A 21,868-nucleotide genomic window follows, 5' to 3' on the forward strand; every position below is an offset into this window, starting at 1 on the left:
GGAAAAGAGCAAGTGCAGTGTAAAACCATCCAATTATTCCTGACCGACTGCTGGGGGAGAACAGGAGAAACCTTGAATGCTTAGTTACAAGTTTGAGGGGAAGGGGACAAGAAGACCGAGATATATTTAGAAATTGATATTGCAGTTACCTTACGGTTCTTTTATTTTTTTCCCCCGTCCTTTCCCTTTGTTCTCCCTGTGGCAAGAGTCCAAAGTTGAGAACACAGCTGTGCATGGAGGGGCTAGTGAGCAATGCCAACAAACAAGTACAGGCTGCAGCTTTTTGTGTTTGACTCAAGGGTGTTGGCTAAACCAGTCCACACTGGACCTGTTGGGATTCATAGCACATGAGATGTCCCAGCAACTTCCTTTCTCATCCCGGTTGTAGCCCCTTATTTCTGAGAATGATTCAAGTTCTTTGCCACGTAATTTGTGGAAAAGAAAGAAGAGGACTTGCGACTTCATGCATTTTCCTTGGGGTAATTCCGTTGGAATGGGTAGAAAGAAGAGATGGGCAACAAGCAGTTCCTTCTGTGTCGCCTGCCCCTGGCTAGGAACCCTTTGCGCCTGCGTGACAACACGTAAGGTCCCCTACCTTCTGGGTGGCCAGTCATTGCCAGGGCAGTAGAGATGATTGAAGGATTAATTTGAAATCTTTGTTACCAGATAGTTGGCCTTAGTTGTATATTGCCTTCTATAGATGTATCTAGGACCTGGCAGAATACTTTGCTCTTTCCTTTGTTTTTTACTTCAGCTTTGAACCTAAGTTGATATCCCTGCACTGGCTCCTGCGTTTGGGAGACTTCCCTGTTATTTTTTCCCCTTGGCCTTGACCTGACAAACCAGGGATGTTTAAAAGGTGGGGATAGAGAAGGCTCTGCCCTTGTTTCTCTTCTACAGACTCAGGAGATGTCTTGGGGAAGGGAAATCTTACTAGAGGTTTTAGATGAGCCCAAGGCTTTGTTTTCAAAGCCAAGTTCAACTTATCCCCCTGCTCCTGATAGAAAATTTCCCCCTCCTTATTTGCTTGGCAAATTTGGCTGGATTTTTGCTCTTTTTGTGGCATCTTAAAGCAGTGTTAAAGAAAAGCTTGGCCCCATCCCAGATCTTTATTATTAAGGGGAAAAAATTTTAATAACCCTAACCTCCCCACACCACCTACTGTACCTTTAGCCACTTGGCTAGTTCTTTGAGCCTCAAGCATTTGGTGGCAATGAGATAAACCTTGATATATTTTACCTTCTTAAATTTATCTTACCTCCAGTATCTTTTCTACCTCTGATGCAGGGAAATTTTGCTTCTAAGATCTAAGATCGATTTGGGGGTATGTGTTGATCTGACGACAAGTGGAAAATGTGCTTTGCCTTCCGTGGAGAGTATTCTTACATAAAGTTTAAGATTATAAAAATACCACTTCAACCAAAGCTTTACCTAACTTAGGGTGTCTATTCTAAAAGTGGAGTAAAGCTGAGAATTTACCAAAACGTGACTAAGGGTCTGGGATACCCTTTACTGAGAATTCCCTTTTCCCTAGACTTCTGTGAAATCGGGCATTATTTTATTTGGTAGAACAAAGTTGGTAAGACACCTCTTTTCCTGGCTTTTGATTGGACCCCTCTCTTCACCGTATGTTAAGGGCCTTTGGTACCCCAAAGGCTCCCAGTAATGTACCTGGACAGAAAAAGGAAGTTGTGCTACCAAACATGATGCATGCTGACTCTTTTCGTGTCTGAGAGGCAGTGGAGCATGGTGTATACAGGTTCTGAATTCAGATGGATTGGAGCTTCTCTCAGGGTCATTTTCCATGTTTTAAAGGGAACATACGAACAGCTTCTACTTGTCAGGGTTATTCTAGGAATTAAGATAGTAAAGGCGCAGCAAGTAGGTGTTCGGTGATGTTCTGGGTGGAAGGTAAGAACAGTTTTAGCGATAGATGTTTGCCACGCAGACTAACGGGTTAACATTCCCTGAGGCGGAGACATGCTAGGCACCAGTCAGAAGTTGTAGAACTGGCTACTGATGAATTGACCTTAGCTAGCTTGTTCTGCTGGTTTGCTTGCTACGGGGGGAGAAATGGGTCACTTGGCATTCCTTCCTCCACTGTAACACAAGCTGCATGGGTGATGATGTAGTAGTTGACTGATCAGCATTGCCTGAGCACCCAGCTCTGCGTTGCGCATAGTGAACAGTCAGCAGATGTCTGAGGGATGAGTGCAGAGAGCCACCATAACAGTGATGCTTACTTACTCCACCATCCCTCTACTGTCCGCACGAAAGAGGGCAAGGCAGAATGATGAACGAATGTGGGTGTCAGTATATGTATCATTTGGAGTTCAAGTCAGTACAGTGATTGGTACATTCTTAATTCGGTAATTATTTACTAAGCACCTACCATTTTGTTGCTGGCAGTGTAACACTCCCCTGTCCCAGTTGGTGCAGGGCCACGGGAAAAGTTCTGCCTGTTGTCACATTTTTTGAATGCCATTTAAAAATTCTCACTACCTTTTCCCAACTACACACACACGTAATCTTCCTCTTGCACAGTCTTTTTTTTTTTTTTTTTTTTTTGTATTTCAGGGTGTCTGACATCAGAAGGTGGAGCCAAGATCCAGAGTGGTGCCTGTGACACATCAACTGCTGCCTTCCCCAGACAGAACCTCTGGCCTCTGGAAACCTAGATTCAACAGCTTTCTCTGACAGCACTTCCTTCCTGCACAATCCTTGGTTCCATCACCACTGGAAACTTGAGAACCAGCTCTAACTGTCCCCACTCCCAGGTGAGGGGACTAATGGGAATTACTGAGAACCTCACAGCTGCCCCCAAGTCCATTTCCCCTCACACTTGACTACAAATCTGCCCGTGTTTCTGTTTTTTACTGGGTAAAATACATCAATATACTTAGTCCCGTGTCCTAGATACAGCAGGGAGAGGGAAGAGAAGGGATAAAGGAAGTTGAGAGCTGAAATGGGAACCAGAGGCAAAAGTCTTGCATAGGAAGTAGACCTCTTTCTGAAGTGATGGGGGACTATATAGGGACTAAACGCTATTACCAGCAAAAGCCTTGTGTGGAAGAAGAATACAAGACTTGGATTGAATCCAGCAGCGGCACTTAACTGTTTGACCTTAAATCATTTACCTTCTCTGACCTTAAATTCCTCCTCTGTAAGAAAGGACTCTTAAGAAGTGCCCTCTGCAGATTCTCTGTTCCAACCCTGCATGCTGTTAACATTCATTTATTCTAATACTAGCTTGTCACTATTGTTGCTCGTTACCATGTGCCACGCATTATATTAGATGATTTACAAAAAATCAACCTCAACAATGGGAGTGGTGCTATTATTCTCTTTTCATAGATGAGAAAATTGAAGCATAGAAGAAATTAAATAATTTACCTAGAATTACATAGTGAATGGCAGGCAGATCCAGGATTTACACTAGTTGTGTCTGGTTGCAAATCTATGCTCTTAACTTTTCTACCTCAGCAAAGACTATGTAACAGAAAACTTAACGTTTAAAAGGAAATGACTAACTGCCCTTTCCGGTCCGTTTTTTTCTCCCACTGTGACTAGAGTTCTCCTACAGTACCCCTGTCCTCAAAGCCTCAGGACACCTTATAGCTACTTTGGGCTGAAACTGCAACCGTATTTCCCGGAAAATAAGACCTAGCCGGACAATCAGCTGTAATGCGTCTTTTGGAGCAAAAATTAATATAGGACCCAGTCTTATTTTACTATAACATAAGACTGGCTCTTATATAAGACCGGGTCTTATATTCATTTTTGCTGCAAAAGACGCCTTACAGCTGATTGTCCGGCTAGGTCTTATTTTGGGGGAAACACGGAAGTCTCGCTCTTGCCGGTGTAACAGTTTAGGTCTTCCCGTCAGCCGGAACCACCCACACCACTGCTCATGCTGTGTGGGGTGTACCTCTCCGGAGTTCCTGGAGGTGGGCCCAGGCCAGAGTGGCAGCTGCAGTAACCAATTGGCATGGGGATTGTTGGGCCAGAAGCCAATGAGGCGTCTGGTGAAGGACAAGAGGCGTTGATTTGTTTGAGGATGTAGGCACCGGTCTGAAGGAACATGGGGCTGTATCAGAGGTGGCGACGGCTCCGGCTCGCAGGGTTACACGCCTGCGCGCTACACACGGTGCGTGAGGTATCCAAAAGTTCCGAACCTGCCGAAGCACGAGGTGTAGGTGGTCAACCCAGCCTGACACCCCCTGCTCCCGCCCTGAGTCCCCGGGCCCGGCTACGCTTGCATTTAGATGCTCTCTTTCCCAGGGTCAACAGCCTGGGGCGCGCAGGACGCCCAGCGCAGGGTCCTGTATCCTCTTAAAAACTAGGGATTAGGACCACGGCCACTTAAATATCCTCATCTCCCGCCATCCCCAGTCGCAAGAATGACTGATGGGGCCGGGATTAACTCCTAACATCTTTCCCTCCAGGCAGCTGTGTCGACCCCTCCACCGTGGTTGGTAGAGCGGCTGGGCCTTTTTGAAGAGCTATGGGCTGCTCACGTAAAGAGGTTAAAAAGCATGGCACAGAAGGAACACCGGACTATTAAGATAACACTTCCCGGAGGCCAGAAAGTGGAGGCTGTGGCATGGAACACAACCCCTTACCAAATAGCCAAGCAGATCAGGTACCAGGCCCATTTATTACCTACCAGTGTTATCCTTCTATCTCTGTACTCTGAACCTGAGCAGGGAAAGAAAACTTCCTGTTTCTGTTCCATCCCATCAAGATAGCTTTTCCTGAGGATTCATGTATTATATGCATTTGTTTCAGAGTCTGCCCTTCCTCTGTTATCTATTGGGGAAAAAAAATGATAGGTTCTATTGCTCTGGTAACACATTTCCCCTTTGTAAGTTTGGAGTTGCTAAGTGATCAGCCCCTCTCTACCCCTGTGGTTTGTAACCCTGTCTTTTTCTTTATCCCCACCCTCTACTGCTGAAGTTCAACACTGGCAGATGCTGCAGTAGCTGCTCAAGTGAACGGAGAACCTTACGATCTGGAGCGGCCCTTGGAGACAGATTCTGACCTCAGATTTCTGACATTCGATTCCACAGAGGGGAAAGCGGTAAGTTTCTTCCTTATGGCAAATACAGTGGCTACTAAACTAAAAAATATTTAAGTAGGCATTTCTAACATTTATTTCTTTTGCCTCAGTTTCTCCATTTGCATTTGGGAGGGAGACCTACCACAGATTGCTTGTCTTGACTATTCCTGGCTAAGCTGGAAACTTATGATGAAAGTTTTTGCGTAGCGTAGGTCCATTAAGCAGACATCATTTGTGCTAGTGAAAGGGAGAGAAAATACATTGAAAACAGCAGGATTTATGCCAAGTCAGCCAACGCACCCCCAACTCTTGAGACACCCATTATAAGTCATCTGTAGCGTATATTTAATGCTAACGTGGCTTCTACAACTGAGCTGCACAACCTGGCCTGCTCCCCATTTTGTCCTCTTAATGTCAGCTTAGGTAATGTAGATGTCATCTATTAGGATCCAGAAAATGGAGTTCTCATGTCACCTATGTGACACGGTGACCAATAAATGGTAACCAAATCCTAAAGCAGTGGTTACATCATACTAGATTCGTGGGATAGAAAGAAAAAAAAAGGACTAAAAGACTGAGCAGTGCCCTTAGGAATCAGTCCTAAGAAAGTAGTTTACTCTGAAATCCTAAAGGAGATGTTATGGAAGAGCAAAGGAAGACCGGCCAGCCTCCTACAACTGTGCTCTGGGACCGGGAAGCACCGAGGAGTGGGGCTGGGGGCATTCTCTCCTTCGCACTGCTTCTACTGGCGTGCTTTCTTTTCTAGTCACTCTTTTCCTTTTTAGCTATGTAGTGGTCACCACCTCTGTTTTGTGGTAGTTATTCCTAAAAGAGCCGGGCTCACTTCACACCAGCTTCTCGGAGATCAGAGAGCTAGTGTGAAAGGAGAAGGTTGTGAACTATTGAGCTCCTTTCTTGTGAATGCAGGTGTTCTGGCACTCCAGCACCCACGTTTTGGGGGCAGCAGCTGAACAACTCCTGGGTGCCGTACTCTGCCGAGGTCCAAGCACGGAATGTGGCTTCTACCATGATTTCTTCCTGGGAAAGGAGCGGTGAGCAGTGCAAGGAAGGAGGAGGGTGATACTGGGTGGTTTCTTTTTTAGAGACTTCACCATATTTTATTTTTTCAGGTGTTTTGAGATATAATTGACAAAATTATATTTTTAAAGTGTACGATGTAATAAGGAGGTATTCGTATACATTGTGAAAGCATTCCCACAATCGAGTTAGTTAATACATCCATCACCTCACTTTTTTTTATTTTCCGGTGAGACCGCTTAAGATCTACTCTAAGCAAATTTCAATTATACAATACAGAATTATCAACTGTAGTCACCATGCTATACATTAGTTTCTCAGCATTGCCTTTAGCTTATAACAGCAAGTTTGTACCTTTTTCCTGAGGTGCTTTCAGAGACCCTTTTCTGGGGCCCCAGGCATGTTCGGTTTGAAGGAGCAAACTGGGAGGAGGGCCTCCAGGCCTCAACTGTGACATTGGTGCCGCCTTCTCCATTCATTCCTGTTCCTTCCCTTCTATCTAATTCTGCTGGAAACTTACCTCCTCTAGACTTTAGGAATTCTTCAGCTTTCACTTCATCCTTCATTACTATTGCTTTCATTTTGTCCATCCAGATTGCCTGCCTTCATCTTTTCATTTCGTACCTAGAGCATTTGCTCCAGCTGTAAAATTTGTACCTGATTTCCTATGCATGTTTTCTGTCAGTTTGTCTTTGCCAATCATGCTAGATGTTTCTGGAGGGCAGGATTTCACCCCCTAGCCAACAGGTATGTCACCCAGGTGATGCTTCTAGGAGGATGCAAGCCAAGCAAGTTTCATCTTCCCAGGACTCTCCGGGGCTCAGAGCTGCCTGTTTTGGAGCGGATTTGCCAGGAACTTACCGCTGCTGCTCAGCCGTTCCGGAGGCTAGAAGCTTCCCAGGATCAGCTTCGCCAACTCTTCAAGGTGGGGAGGGAAGAGCAGAGGCAGGACAAGGAGTGGCTCTCTCGCAGGACATCTTTGTGGGGGTCAAACCTTGGCTTCACTCTTCCCTTCTTCCAGGATAACCCCTTCAAGCTTCGCCTGATCGAGGAGAAAGTGACGGGTCCAACAGCAACGGTGTATGGGTGAGAGTTGCGAAGATGGAGAAAAACCGGGCGAGGTGGGGATGGCCAGAAGGAGGATAAGGGAAAGAAGATAGAATCCGTTGCTCCAGAAAAAGAAATGGGATCACAAATTGATTTTTTATCTCCCGTTGCGCTCTCTGTGAAACAGTTCTTCACTTCCTCTTTCTGGCAGCTAAAGGCCATGAGAGGGAGACAAGGAGAAGCCCAAGAATTGGGGAACCACTCACTGGCCCCTTCTGTCCCACAGGTGTGGCATGTTGGTTGATCTTTGCCGGGGCCCCCACCTTCGGCATACAGGACAGATTGGAGGACTGAAGCTGCTCACGGTCAGTTATGAGGACAGACAGGCTGACACGCCTGCCTTCACTGGAGTGAGCAGGGGAGGGGGAGTGGGAAAATGGTCCTCTCAGCCCCTTCTCCACTCTGACAGCTAAGTGGGGAGTCCAGGAGGAGAAAGACACTTAGTCCCTGCCTTCTCTTATAGAAACCTTGAGTCTGATGGCAGGTACAAGACACCCTGCCAGGGCCCAGAAGCCAATTCAAATCCCATGGTAGGACATCGATGCTAAAGGAGATGGAGGGACAGGGTCATGGAGGGCGAGCTCCTGTGACTAGAGGGGGCGTGGGATGTCATGTGACAGGCACAGGGAGAATACGCTAAGGCAAGGGAAGGCCTTTTATGAAAATACTGTCCCTGGGCAAGGTGAGTTATTAGATGGAATGGGAGCTTCTATGTAGAGCAAAAAGCCCTGGACTGCAAACCTGGCCCTCTGTGCTTCGTCCTGGCTCTGCCACATAGGAGGTGTGTGGCCTGGGGCAAATCTCCTTACCCATTTTTAGCATCTAAGAAATGAGGCTGTTCATTCCTGTCCTACGAGTATATCCACATGTAGAGACAGAATCACCAACAAACGCAGGGGGAAGTGTTTGAGGAAAAGTAAAAGTGCTGTGAGACTGTTTCTTGGTGGTACTTACTGTTCAAGGAAAGAACAGCAGAAGCGTTTGATTTCATGTGGCCAGGAACAGGGAATAGTGTGGGAGACGGAGTTTTCTAGCAGCTCCGTGGGAAATGAGTGAGGGACTGAGAGGCCGACATTTGGCCAGAGCTCCTGGTCACTGTCCTGAGCACTCACTGATCAGAAGGGGAGGAAGTGAGTACAGGGTGCTGGCAGGGCCGCGGCCGTGAGTATGGGGAGAAAAAGGCACAGGATAAGGCTCAGCTTAGGCAGGACACATGTAGGAATCAAGAGCCGGGCTCCTCCAAGGCTGTAAACACGGTAAAGGGCGTCTGGAGGACCATCCTGCTGGGGCGATGGTGGGAACAGTGGTGTGTGCCTGTGGGGCTTATGCTGACAGCATCCTGAGAGATTTGAAAGGGGTTGGGTGGCTTCAGTGGTCCCCGCCTTCCCTTTGACTCCCTGTGTCCTCCACAGAACTCCTCCTCCGTGTGGAGGTCTCCAGGTGCCCCCGAGACTGTGCAGCGAGTGTCAGGGATTTCCTTCCCCACAGCGGAGGAGCTGAAGGCCTGGGAAGAGTGGAGAGAGGGAGCAGAGCTACGGGACCACCGGCGCATTGGGAAGGTACAGAGAGGATGGGGGATGATGAGAAGGCTGGAGAGAGATGAAGGAACCCGACTGTGAAGCTGGGAGCAGATTCATAGCCCAACAGACTCAGCAGCTCCGTCACGTATCTCTTCTGGGTCCCACATCCCTGCATCCCCCTTGAAGTGACCACGGCCATTCCTGATCCCAGGAACAGGAACTCTTCTTCTTCCATGAGCTGAGTCCTGGGAGCTGCTTCTTCCTGCCTCGAGGGACGAGGGTGTATAACGCACTGGTGACTTTCATCAGGGTAGGGTAGGGGCCCAGGGCCGGGGCAGGGAGGACTCGGGAGGGGCCGAGGGCCTGGAAGAAGCCAAGTGTTAAGGGAGGGGGATCGGAAGCACAAACACAAATACTGTAAAGTGTGGCGATCGGACTGAGACACTAGCAATGTGTGGTCTGCCGCGGGGGCGTGTGGAGTTAACTTGGTACCTAGTAGGTTTGGCTGCGATCAGTATGACCTGAGGGCCCAGGACAGTCACACAGCTGCCACCTCTCTTCTCTCCTGCAGTCACTGTGACCTGCCATGTCTGTACCCTGCTTTCCAGGCTGAGTACACCCGCCGTGGTTTCTCAGAAGTGAAAACCCCCACACTGTTTTCTACGAAGCTCTGGGAAGTGTCAGGGCACTGGGAGCATTATCAGGAGGACATGTTTGCCCTGCAGCCCCCGGGTCCCCAGAGGAGCCACCCCACAGACACACTCGCCCTCAAGCCCATGAACTGCCCTGCACACTGGTGAGCCGGAGCCTGGAGGCCTGGGTCCTCCCCGGGCTGGGGTCCTCTCAGGGCTGGGGCCCTCCCCGGGCTGGGGTCCTCCCAGGCTGGGGTCCTCCCAGGCTGGGGTCCTCTCAGGGCTGGGGCCCTCCCAGGGCTGGGGTCCTCCCAGGGCTGGGGTCCTCTCAGGGCTGGGGCCCTCCCAGGGCTGGGGTCCTCTCAGGGCTGGGGTCCTCTCAGGGCTGGGGTCCTCTCAGGGCTGGGGCCTCCCAGGACTGGAGTCCTCTCAGGGCTGGGGCCCTCCCAGGGCTGGGGTCCTCTCAGGGCTGGGGTCCTCTCAGGGCTGGGGTCCTCCCAGGCCTGGGGTCCTCTCAGGGCTGGGGCCTCCCAGGGCTGGAGTCCTCCCAGGCTGGGGTCCTCCCAGGGCTGGAGCCTCCCAGGCTGGGGTCCTCTCAGGGCTGGGGCCTTCCAGAGCTGGGGGTCTCCCAGGGCTGGGGGCCTCCCAGGGCTGGGGCCTCCCAGGCAGCAGGTTGCTGAGTATAAAGTAGCAGGAAGCCACTTGCAGGAGTAGCGGGATGCCTGACTCGAGTCTGGAGTGTGCCCTGTAGCTCCCCGTGTGAATCGGGCAAATCATTGAACCTCTAGGCCTCAGCCTAGAGCTTAAAGTTGCTGTCCAAGCTTTGTTTCACCTCAGTGCCTGTCACAGCGCGGGGCACAGTAACTGATGTCTGTCATTGTCGTTACCGAGAAGTCCCCGTGGAGCCAGGCAGGGCTCTGACCGTGATGTGTGGAGTTGACAGGAGTCGGAGGGCACGCAGAGGGCGTTGGCGGCGGTGCAGGGAGGAGGCACGGGGCGGGCTCAGGAGCAGACTTCAGATCGAGTGCTCCCTGCGCCGCTGACCCCTGTGCACCCCAACCTCAGCCTGATGTTCGCCCACCGGCCCAGATCCTGGCGAGAGCTACCCCTGCGCCTGGCGGACTTCGGGGTCCTGCACAGGGCCGAGGCCTCTGGCAGTCTGGGGGGACTGACCCGGCTGCGGTGCTTCCAGCAGGATGACGCCCACATCTTCTGTGCGCAGGATCAGGTGGCGCTTCCCCAGCTGCTCCAGGGCCTCTGCCCACCTGCCCGCCTCCCTGTGAACCGCCCACATCCCAGCCCTTGGCTGCCCTCTATATGCTGTAGTGCAGCTGCGTGCCACCCCTGCCTCTCCTCTCTGTTTTTGCCCTGTTCCCCCAACCGCCCGGGCCCCAGCGCTCTAGCTGGCACTCAGCTCACCCACCCTCATTTCCTGCCCCCAGCTGGAAGCAGAGATCCGAGGCTGTCTGGATTTCCTCCGCTCTGTCTACGCTGTCCTTGGCTTCTCCTTCCGCCTGGCACTGTCCACCCGGCCGTCCGGCTTCCTGGGAGAGCCTTGTCTCTGGGACCAGGCTGAGCAGGTAGAGCGGAAGCAGAGGCAGAGAAACCGCTCTGCGATGGAAGGGGAGGGAGGCCGGAGTCAGGGTCCTCAGTAGAGGCCTGTGCTGGAGGGTCGTTTGCTGGGGCCCAGGATACGCTGCTCATCGTCCTATTTGTCTCATTCCCGCCAAAGGTCCTGCAGCGGGCCCTAGAGGAATTTGGAGAACCCTGGGACCTCAACCCTGGAGACGGTGCTTTCTATGGGCCTAAGGTAAGCTGGCGACTCTTGAGAGGGTTTCATTTATTCATTTTGTGTTTTTTATTAAATATTTAATAGATACAAAGGAGTCGTTTTTAACTTGTGTAGGATATCAGGAGTGATGTAGGTCTGCCCCACAGGACGTCTGCTCTGGTGAGGGCTGTGGGAGGTAAGGGGGGGTTCCAGCCCTGTGGGATCAGGGTTGCACAGGCTCTCAGGGAGCGTGTTCCCCAGAAGGGTCGGGAAGGGCTTCCTGCAGGACTCCCTTTCCACTCCAAGGGTCATCGTTGGCCAAGTAAAGAGGTGTTTCAGGAGCGAAGCGGGTTGGCAGAGGCTGGGGGAAGGGTGAAAATGCACATGGTGAGCTGGAAGAAGTCGGAAGGAAAGAACAGAAAAGTGTCTGCTGGATTTAGTAAAAAGGCTGTTAGGTTTTAAAGGACTATTTTTGGTAAAGTGGAGACTGGGGGTGGAGTCAAGTGAACGAATGAACATAACTCAAGAAGTGTGGCTCTTAGCGAAGCAGAGGAGACAGCTAAGGGCCTGGGTAGTCATGTGTGTGAAGGGAGAGACGAGCACGTTTAAATGCTGTGATGAGAGGGCGCGTATTTGGGGCGGGAGAAGTTGAAGTCGTTGAAGGTTTCAGTAGAGGGACGTTCCTGGGGAGGCTTGGGGGTGGGATTGAGAGCTCTCCACAGAAGGGACCACCTTTGCCATTGTTTGGGGGGCAGAAGGAAAGGCTGGGGGAGATGCAAGGGAGTGTATAGGTGTGGGAATAGAAGTTGAGACATTTTCCTGTCTCATGATATTAATTATCTGAATTCTCCATGAGATACGAGAAAGGATCATTTGATGAGAGGGGAACGGGGGAGAGGAGGGTTGGTGGTGAGGGGGTGAAGACATGAAGGGAGAGGAGAGAGCTTGAAAAGGCTGGAGGAGAACAGGACACAGAGCTGACTGGCGCAGCCAAAGGACTGGTGGCCGCAGTCGGGGTTCAGCTGAGGTTCAGAACAGTGACTTGCATGGTGGCATCAATTCCTGGTTTTGCGTCTGTGTGACATATGACATGTTGGGCAGCACCGAGCAGTGGTGTTGCAGGGCCAAGGAGGAGGAAGGTGATGGTGCCGCCAGGGTGGGCTTTTGCCATGTGGATGTGACAGAACAGGGACGTGGGGACCAGGGAGAGGGGTTACAACTAAGTTGGGAGGAGTCATGTGGGCGGGGCCTGTGAATGGGAAGAAGAAAGAGGTGTTAAGGGATGGAGACATTGAAGAGCTATTAACAGGAATAATTGTTAGAGCTATAAAACCAAGAGATGGTACCCAGAGCAGGTGGCCGATGCATCGTCCAGGTGCAGCCATCTGGACGATGACAGGACGAAGGGTGGAGCCACGGTGTGGGTGTGGGTGCAGGTCTCTGAGTAGGTTTTCAGGAATCACGAGGCCAGCGTGTGGGTGGGTCACTCATGGAAATGTGGAGGTCCCCTCATATAAATGCCACTGTTGAGTGGAAAGAGCCACCGAGAGTCACTGCTCAAGTCCCCAGGGAGTGGAGTATACAGCCGGGTGACATGTCTCAGAGCAGCCTGGGACGTGGGTGGGGAGGAGGGGTGGTGCGCACAGCGGAGGGTACAGGTTCTGGCTCCTCTCAGGCCCTCCCGTTCGTCTCCTGCAGATCGACGTGCGTCTGCATGATGCCCTGGGTCGGCCCCATCAGTGTGGGACAATCCAGCTCGACTTCCAACTGCCCCTGAGATTTGACCTCCAGTACAAGGGGTACGGAACCCCGCCTGTCCCCGTCCCCTCAGCTGCCCACGGACTAGCTGGAGAACAATCTCCCTTTACACCTTTAAGCCCAGAAACAACCACATCCTCCACCCCCTCCCCTGCGGAGCCGGAATATTTCTAAACACTGAAAGCTGATCTTGGTTACACAGTCTGTGCGCTTCCTCCATTCCATGCACCCCTCGTTTTCCCTCTAAGGCAGGCGGGGGCCCTGGAGCGTCCAGTCCTCATTCACCGAGCCGTCCTAGGCTCTGTGGAAAGGATGCTGGGAGTGCTGGCGGAGAGCTGCGGGGGGAAATGGTGAGCCCCGGCCCCCACGCCCCGCTGCAGATCCTGGCCCCCTCACACTCTGCTTCTGCTTCCCTCCTGAATCTGCTCCCTGCAGCCACGCTTGTCGGGGCCAGAACAAATCATTTGCCCTCCTCTGTCCTCTCCCACGCAGGCCACTGTGGCTGTCCCCGTTCCAGGTGGTGGTCATCCCTGTGGGGCCTGAGCAAGAGGCGTATGCCAGGGAGGTGAGGAGGGGGTGGTAAGGACAGGGCTGAAGCAAGACCATTAGGGGAGGGACATGGCACGTGGAGGCGCCAGGCAGCTGGAATGGCTGTGGCCTGGGTGCTAGAAAGTCAACAGCTGAGAAGTGAGACAGATCCTGCCTTGTGGAGATGTGTGAAAATTAAACAAATCGGCATACGTGAAATGCTCGCAATAGAACTTGGCATAGGAGGAGGCTTGGGTACCTGCTGGTTTTAGTTTTCCTTTCTAGGGAGAAGTAAGGATATGGATGGGCCCACAGTGGAGCCGCTGCTTGGGTGGAGTGGTGGCGAGAGGCAGGCGAGCCCAGGCACGTACTGGCCGGCTCAGCTCCTGTAGGAGGCAGGCAGAGGAGCCTCAGGGGTGCGGGCAGGGGGCGCCTCAGTGTAGACGGATGAGATGGGGCCATCTGTGAGAACCGGAGAGCCTCGAGTACAGTGCAGGGCTTGGGAAGCTTGCTATCAGACTGTTCTCACTCCCCAGCCTCCCATTAAATGAAGTCCCTGTCACCAAACCTCTGTCCCAGGCACAGCAGGGCCTGCGGGCTGCAGGGCTGGTCGGCGACCTGGATGCGGACTCTACAATGACCCTCAGCCGGAGAGTCCGCCGGGCTCAGCTCGCCAACTACAATTTTCAGTTTGGTGAGTGACTGTGTCCCGTGCCTGCCTTCTACACTGTTCTTTCCCGTCGAGTACGCTGGTCATCTGCATGTTTGGGTTCACTGGGTCTCAGTTCCTGAGCTGGGGCGGAGCTAGGATTCGGGACGCCTGAGCCATTTGGGCCCTCAGTTTCTTCACCCCCTGACAGCCACCTCTGACCCCCAGGACGGTTTTCTTCTGCCCTTAACATAGCTCTTGCTGTCTGTTAGCTTAATTACCCAAGGCATCATCAGAGCGAAAGGGACAGGAAGGGTTATTAAGGCATTAATTAGTTCACTTTGTTTATTCTAGACTAGATGGAGTCAGCCCCACGGGATGAGGAGAAAGGCCTTGTGGAGAAGAGGCTGGCCCTGCCTGTTCTTTTATCATTTTCCAAGGTTCAGAGCTCTGTCTAGAAAGCAAGGAGCAGACACTCCTCAGCTGATTCTCTAGTTTTACACACCCACCCACACCGCCAGCGCTGGGCACAAGCTGCCCCCTGATCCTGTGGACTTGTACATGTGTCTTCCACCCCTGCCACCTCCCCTTTGTCCAATGTCCCACACACGTGCATGCACATGCACACAGACATACAGAGACACACACGCACACGTATGCACACAAATACAGACATCCACGGAGACAGACACACAGACACAAGTGGACATGCACACACACACACACAGACACACACACATGCACAGTTTCTCTCTGGTCACTTCTTGATCTTTGTCTTTCTCTGGCTGACCCTACTATCTCTGACCCCTGGGCTCCTGACTGGAAGTGATAATGCCTGGAACATTCTTTATCTCCTCAGGATGAGCAGGGAACTGAAAAGCAAGAGACAGCTAAATATATCCTTCCCTGAACTAGATCTGGGCTCTGCTGTCACCCCGCCTAAAGATTCGGGTCTCTTCAGTTCCTGCCCAGCAAAGGGCCACATCCCCTGTGGGTGAGTGTGCCCGAGAGTCCCAAACCTCCCCTCTTCCTGCAGTTGTTGGCCAGAGAGAGCAGAGCAAGAAAACAGTGAACATTCGAACCCGGGATAATCGCCGACTTGGAGAACGGGATCTGACGGAGGCCGTGCGGCGGCTGGTGGAGCTACAGAGCAGCAGGGTCCCGGATGCTGAGGAGATCTTCTGAGCGTTTGCACAAGGACGTGGCGGAGACCTGCAGGAGCCACCAGCCTCCCTGAACACAGGGGAGGCCAACCTCACTGACAGAGTCCCCTCTGGAGTCCCCAGAGCCCTCGGAACTCGTGTGGGGAGTCTGCCCTGAAAAGAGAGTTGGTCCCAGGAAGCTGTAGCTGTTTGGATGTGAGGAGAATGAAACGAAAAATAATAAACTGGAAGCTACTGAGGATGTGTCTTCATCTCTGACTCTCATGGGGGATAAAAAGGAGTTTGACTTTGTCTCCCTCTCTTTTGTCCCAGGGTGTTGGGGAAACTGAAAAGGTCTCTCACTGGTAGGGGAACCCCTGGGGTCACTGTCCTGCTCCCCACTCTAAACTCCTTAGTGCCCTGTTCCCCCAACCCCAGTTCAGCAGGTTGTCAGATCCCTTCTCCACCTGCAAGTGGAGAAACTGAGGCACAAAACAAGCCCTCGGACACGCCTTGCTCCATGATTCTCAGAATCAGTTTCTCTGGGGCCCACAAGAATGCTCCCCTCTCATCACCCCCATTCTTCTCAATCCAGTCAGGAGGCCTCAGGGTGAGTCTGGGAGGAGTGGCTGCCAGAGGAGGAGCCACCGGCCTGAGTCACGCAGGAAGCTGAGGAGGGCGGGAGCAGTTCCCAGACAGCCATATAAAAAGAAGAACGAGGCCCTGAGGTTCACAACAGCAGTAATAGCCACAGAGAAGCAGGCTTCCAGCAGCCCAGCCACCCCAGTCCACATCTGCCTGAGCAGACGCACCTCCTGGGTGGCCACTGACCAGTCCTCGCCCCAGGATGGGGACCGTGTCCAGAGCAGCCTTGGTCTTGGCCTGTTTGGCTACTGCTTCTGTAGCCTCCGAGGAAGGTGAGTTAGGGTTGGAGTCAGCACTTGGGAAGGGGTCCTGGCCAGCAGGGGCCTGGGCCCCGAGGCCGCTGTCCTAGCTGGCTCCTCATCAGCAGGGCAGTTCTCCATTTGGCCTCCTGTCTCAGCAGGCCCAAGTGGCCCAGGCTCTGGGGCCGTAACCAGGGATGGGGAGCAGCGGTGCAGGGGGAGAGTGCTCGAGAATGCTGCCAGGAAACAAAATTGGAGTCAAAGGACAACTCCCGGGGTGGGGGGGGGTGGGGGGGTTCCTAGGGACGGGCCTCTGCCTGAGGGGGATCTGTAGGGGACCTGTTAGGCCGGGGAGAGAGGAAGGGGCCCCCAGGCTGCTCTAAACGGTGTGCTGACTTAGAGCCTTGGCTGACTACCTGCCTGGTTAGGAGAGGAGTAAAGGGGGTGTCCATCCACAGGGGACTAGACACAGCCCCCCTTTATCTAGCACACACACCTTACCTACTTGGATGCTGAACAGAAACGCCTCTGTTGAGAGCATCGTAGATCTATCTAGTCTCTATGACCCCATCCTGACATCCCTCCTGCGTCCTAGTCTTTGTGACTGCAGGCCAGCTACAAGCCATTCCTTTCCCCGCAGCCGTAGGGTGATTGGGTCCTGACTCATCCCTGGTCCCCATCCTAAACTGAGACCTAAACTAAGGAGGATCTGGGACGAGCAAAAGGGGAAGCACTTGAGCTTCTGGATGCTCCTTGTCAGAAGGTCCAAGGTGGTCAAAGGGGCTGAGGGGATCTGGGGGAGGCAGTGGACAGTGGAGGCGCCGGACTTCTTCCTCTGAGAGGCAGGAAGCATCACGGCAGAGGGGCTGTGGGGAGGGGAGCCAGAAGCCGGGGACAGGCACTGACAGGAGATGAGGGCCATCCCCTCAGCGGTATGCCACATTCCCTTTAGGCCCAGACTTGGGGAACCCAAGGCTTTGAGCCGGGAGAGGTGAGGCTGTCTCAGAACCCAGTGAGTCACAGCTAGGTGTGTTTGGGAGCGGATTAGGAGACATGGGGCAAGAGTAATACAGAAGGGCGTCTGGTGTCTTGGTGGTCTTTCCTACACTCATGACCTCTACGGCCTCCCCACCCCGGCTCAGGGCCAGGAAGGGCCCCTCAAAATGACCCCTGACTCACCCTTCCTCACTCCAGGCTCCAAGCCTTCAGGGCAGAGGGAGCTGGGGCCAGAGTATCTTCATGAAGGTAAGAGTCTGGGGAAATGGCGTGGGGTTGGGGGTGGAGCAGGAGCTATAGGCTCTGACCACCTCCCCTCTTGCCTCTAGTTGGCTATGCAGCACCCCCATCCCCACCGCTGACCCGAGTCTTCCCCGGGGATCACCATGACACCTCCCTGCATGGCTTTCACTTTGAGGGCCAGAGTGAAGGTAAGTCCACCCCTGCCCTGCTCAGTTACCCCTCCGCGTTCCTAGCCTGGCTTCCTTCCCTGGGTCTTCAGACTGGGAGGGGAAAGAAGCCCCTGCCCCCTCTCCTGGCCTGCTAGGAGAAGAGGTGGGCTCCTCACGCACTCCCCCTTCTGTAGTGCAGCCCCCTCCCTTGCAGGACGCCTTTCTTGTCCTGGAAGAGGAGCTGACCTCTCCTGAACTCCTTGTGGAAAAGACAGGTGAGTGCTCGCCCAGTCCCTCACCTCCGGCCCACGAGGACCTTACTGACCTCAGTCTGATCCTTGCTCCCGTGTGTCCTTACCCTCACGGTCCCCCTCAGCCTCAGGAGTGGATGCCCAGCGCCCTCCGGAAGCCATCCCCCTCCAAGAAGAGGTGCCTCCTCCCCAGTACCCTGTTGAACAGAAGGAAAGTAAGTGACTCAGTCCCCCTGCCGGTGGCTTTGGGGGCTCTGCGGTTTCCTAGCTGTGTATCCCCGGGTAAGGGAACTGTCCTAGCCTTCCTTTCCTCATCTCTAAAACTGGGCACATACTACCTATTTTATAAAGTTAGCAGATTTTAATGGCTTTAAAAACAGCATTTATTTTCACTCGCTTCACTATTGAGTTCCTTTCTGTGAATGGAAACTGGCCAGGTCCCCCCTCTTCTAGAGAAACCCATCCCAACGTGGTTTGTGATTTGTGCTTGCACTTCTTCTACCCCAGTAGACTCATCTGTCACACCGCAGAAGGAGCAGGGCTCGCCACCTAAGCAGGGAAACAGTGAGTGACAGCTCTGGCCTGCCCATACCCCTGCGTTACTGCTCAGGATCCTGGGGAGGGGGCCAGGGAGCCTGCGCCTGGGGGGGCAGCACAGGGGGCAGGCCTGATTTCGGGGAGCTGTGATACCTTTCATGCCTCGGTTCTCTTTTCCTTTCAGACACTCAATCTGAAGGTAAGAGCCATAAATTCATTTCTTCTTTTCTCGTATCCTCCCAACCCTTCCTCCTCAACCCCAAGTTCTTTCAATCCTCCCAACTCATCCAGCCTTTCTCTATCCCCGCCCCCCATGTTCCCCCTGCCCACTCTGTTGTCCCCATTCTAGAAAAGCCAGCTCCCTTCATGCGCCAGGCTCCCTCAGAGCCCCAGTCTTCAAATGCAGCCCAGCACTGCCAGCAGGGCCGACCCCGAGGGGGCTGGGGCTACCGGCTGGATGGCTTCCCCCCTGGGCGGCCTTCTCCGGCCAATTTGGACCAGATCTGCCTTCCTACTCGTCAGCATGTGGTGTACGGCCCTTGGAACCTGCCACAGTCTGGCCACTCCCACCTTAGTCGCCAGGGTGAGACCCTCAATTTGCTGGAGACTGGATATTCCCGCTGCTGCCGCTGTCACAGCTACACACACCGCTTAGAATGTGCACAACTCGTGGTAAGGGCTGGGCGCATGATCCTGGGGGTGTCCTTTAATCCCCTGACATACGTGATGTTTTAAGGAGCAGAGGCCTAAGCCTGGGTATTCTGGAGCCTCAGGTCCCTTCGCGGGCCCAGTCCGGGGCCTCCCCAGCGTGCCAGGAGAGCAGACACAGCCTGTCCTTCCTTCTGATCCGTCCGCCCTGGGTCCTTTTCTGGAGCCTGGGAGGAAGCCGATGTGGACAGTGGGCTGCTGCGCTGACCCACCCCTCTTGCTCTAGTGGGAGAACGCAATGACCCAGTTCTGTGAGGCTGAGTTCTCGATTAAGACCCGAGCCCACTGGTGCTGCAAAGAGCAGGGAGAGGCTCGATTCTCCTGCTTCCAGGAGGAGGCTCCCCAGCCACACTACAAGCTCCGGGCCTGCCCCCGCCAGCAGTCTCTTCTTTCCTCGGGCCCCGAGCTGCCTTTCCCCCCTGGGGTACCCACACTGCACAATATCAAGAACATCTGCCACCTGAGACGTTTCCGCTCTGTGCCACGCAACCTCCCAGCTACTGACCCCATCCGAAGGCAGCTGCAGGCTCTGACCCGGTTGGAGGCGGAGTTCCAGCGTTGTTGCCGGCAGGGGGACAACCACACCTGTACTTGGAAGGCTGTAAGTGGGCGTTCCAGCCACTCTGAGAGCCTGCCCACCCATCTCTGAGCTCTGATCCCGCCAGTCCATTCCTCCACGCACCTCCCCACTGTGAGCACGTCTAACCATCCGTCTGCTTGTGAATGTCCGTCCATCCGTTGTGTTCGTCATCCGTTGTGTTCGTCATCCTGAGCCTGCATCCTGCCCTCCGGGCCTCGTCCACCCATGATCCCACACACATGCACCCGTCGGCCAGGCAGCCGTCCAGCTCTGGCCCCACGTGACCCTCTCCGTCTGCAGCTCATCCCCCAGGGCCAGCTCCGAACCTCACCTGTGCTCCTAGCCTGCACCTGCCCAACCGCACGCATCCACAGCTGCCTCCTTGCCCTCTGGCTCTTTGCCCTTCCCTTTCGGTACCTGGGGTTGGGGGTCCCTCACCTCAGCATGGAGCAAGCAGGGAAGCAGAGGGTAAGGAGAGAAGGGGCCATGTGTCCAGGCCTCTGACTTCGCTCTCTTTCGCCACAGTGGGAGGACACCCTCGACGAATACTGTGATAAGGAACAGGCTATAAAGACCCACCCCCACTCGTGTTGCCACTACCCTCCCAGTCCTGCCCGCGATGAGTGCTTTGCCCAGCAGGCTCCCTACCCCAACTACGACCGGGACATCTTGACCCTTGACCTTGGCCGAATCACCCCCAACCTCATGAACCATCTCTGTGGAAACCGAATAGTTATCTCCAAGCAGTGAGTCTTGCCTAGTTCTTCCCCAACTCTCTTCCCGTCCCAGAAACCTCCCCTCGGGTGCACTCATGGGAAGGGCAAAAGCATAGTCTCCCAGCACTGTTTTTTATTGCCTGGGGGTTCCCCAAGGCCCTGACCCCCCCCTTTCCCCACTAACATAGTAAACAGATCCCTGGGCTGATCCGGAACATGACTGCCTACTGCTGTGACCTGCCATTTCCCGAGCAGGCCTGCTGTGCCCAGGAGCAGGTGAGTGTGGCTGCAGGCTGTCACAGTCTCCTAAGGGGCGGGAGATGGCTAGAACTGCAGGCTACCCCTTCTTTTAGTACCTCAAACCAGCCCACAGAAATAAAGAGGACCGGTGGGGGAGATCTTTTGTCTTGGCTTCAGAAGTCCTCATTCCTGACCTGACCCGCTCTCCACAGCTGTTATGCCTTCTCTGGGCCTCAAGCTCAGGCATTTCCAGGTGTGCACATCTGTCCATCACAGGACGTCTAGCTGTGCCAGGCAGCCTTGTACTCTCTCTGGGCCCCAAGAAGGGATCCAGGGAGAAAGCAGAAGCTGAGGGAAAGGGGACTTTGGGCACCCAAGTATCCATGCCTGATCACAGGGAAACCCCTCCCCCACCATCTCTGCTTTACTCTTTTCCTTCATCAGAAATCAGCCTTCATCAGTGACCTGTGTGGTCTCCAAAGTAACTGCTGGCGAGACTCCGCCTTCTGCTGCAAACTGAGTCCTGGGGACGAACAGACCAACTGCTTCAACATACATTACCTGAGGAATGTGGCCCTAGTGTCTGGAGACGTGAGGGATACCCAGGGCCAGGGGCACCAGGACCCAACCCAGGGAGCAAATATCAGCTCCACCTCTGAGCCCATGGAAGGATGAGTCACCCCAGAGCCTTGGAGGATCAGATTGGGGGAACCCCACCCCACCCCACCCTCCTGGAATATTCATTACAGTAAACACCTCTGGGATTTGGTGTGCTCATTGTCTGTAACATGTCACAGACAAACACACCCTAAACCTGCTGGGATTTTCTTGTGACTGGCCCCTGTGGCCCACTGCCCTGCCCCCACTGACTGAGCAGAAATCATTCCATAGGCTGTGATGGAACCATAACTAAATGGCTGAACTTCACTATGTGTCTTCTTGAATTTATTCACATACTTAAAAAGGAACATCACCTTGTTAGTTAGCTATCGGTGTCCAGAGGTGAAAAAGATACGGTTCATGTCTTTGGTGAGCCCTGCCTGTCATGTTTAAATCTTCCCTTTGAATACTTGGAGTCCATGCGTTGATTCATTCATTATCCATCTATTGAACTATCGACGTCCATCCACTGTGCTAGACCGGGATACACAATCCCATCCGTCAGGTTGCTCACATTCCAGGAAACTAGGCTTCCAGAGCGCCTGCATGCTCGGGGCCCAGAGGTGGGTAGGGGAGGGCTGGGAGCAGTCCGGGTGCACCGGGGAGGACTCAGGGTGCGGTCAAAGCTCCTCCAAGAGAGAAGCAGAGGGTGCAAGTGGCAGGTACAGCCCAGAGAGCTCGTGCAGAAGCACAAAGGCTG

At 53.5% G+C, this 21,868-nt stretch overlaps 2 protein-coding genes across 9 annotated transcripts; both read left to right on the forward strand.

Moving 5' to 3' along the window:
• The first annotated feature begins 2,585 nt into the window (after positions 1-2,585).
• On the forward strand, positions 2,586-15,464 carry TARS2 (threonyl-tRNA synthetase 2, mitochondrial). 7 transcript variants are annotated; one of them, XM_074318769.1, is made up of 18 exons: positions 2,586-2,777; positions 4,446-4,642; positions 4,957-5,080; positions 5,987-6,111; positions 6,905-7,022; positions 7,119-7,183; positions 7,431-7,509; positions 8,617-8,763; positions 8,936-9,034; positions 9,333-9,520; positions 10,422-10,584; positions 10,799-10,936; positions 11,089-11,166; positions 12,826-12,926; positions 13,134-13,235; positions 13,378-13,450; positions 13,993-14,107; positions 15,099-15,464. In XM_074318769.1, exons 2-18 carry the CDS (start codon positions 4,536-4,538, stop codon positions 15,245-15,247), a joined length of 1,971 nt encoding a protein of 656 aa, XP_074174870.1. In that variant the 5' UTR covers positions 2,586-2,777; positions 4,446-4,535; the 3' UTR covers positions 15,248-15,464. The 7 variants fall into 7 exon arrangements, 5 of the variants coding, with proteins under 5 accessions (XP_074174870.1, XP_074174869.1, XP_074174868.1 ...); XM_074318768.1 differs by lacking the exon at positions 2,586-2,777 and adding an exon at positions 4,017-4,147; XM_074318767.1 differs by lacking the exon at positions 2,586-2,777 and adding an exon at positions 4,041-4,156.
• Positions 15,465-15,616: 152 nt separating this feature from the next.
• Positions 15,617-21,435, forward strand: ECM1 (extracellular matrix protein 1). 2 transcript variants are annotated; one of them, XM_019739942.2, is made up of 12 exons: positions 15,617-16,121; positions 17,283-17,333; positions 17,414-17,515; positions 17,671-17,751; positions 17,853-17,942; positions 18,235-18,291; positions 18,449-18,463; positions 18,614-18,936; positions 19,199-19,573; positions 20,078-20,298; positions 20,457-20,544; positions 20,953-21,435. In XM_019739942.2, the coding sequence occupies exons 1-12, from the start codon at positions 16,052-16,054 to the stop codon at positions 21,181-21,183; spliced, it is 1,704 nt and encodes a 567-aa protein (XP_019595501.1). In that variant the 5' UTR covers positions 15,617-16,051; the 3' UTR covers positions 21,184-21,435. The 2 variants fall into 2 exon arrangements, with proteins under 2 accessions (XP_019595501.1, XP_074174872.1); XM_074318771.1 differs by having other exon boundaries at positions 18,238-18,291.
• The last annotated feature ends 433 nt before the right edge of the window (positions 21,436-21,868 follow it).

This window comes from Rhinolophus sinicus, linkage group LG14 (genome assembly GCF_036562045.2).
Source record: "Rhinolophus sinicus isolate RSC01 linkage group LG14, ASM3656204v1, whole genome shotgun sequence".
Taxonomy (NCBI): Eukaryota; Metazoa; Chordata; class Mammalia; order Chiroptera; family Rhinolophidae; genus Rhinolophus; species Rhinolophus sinicus.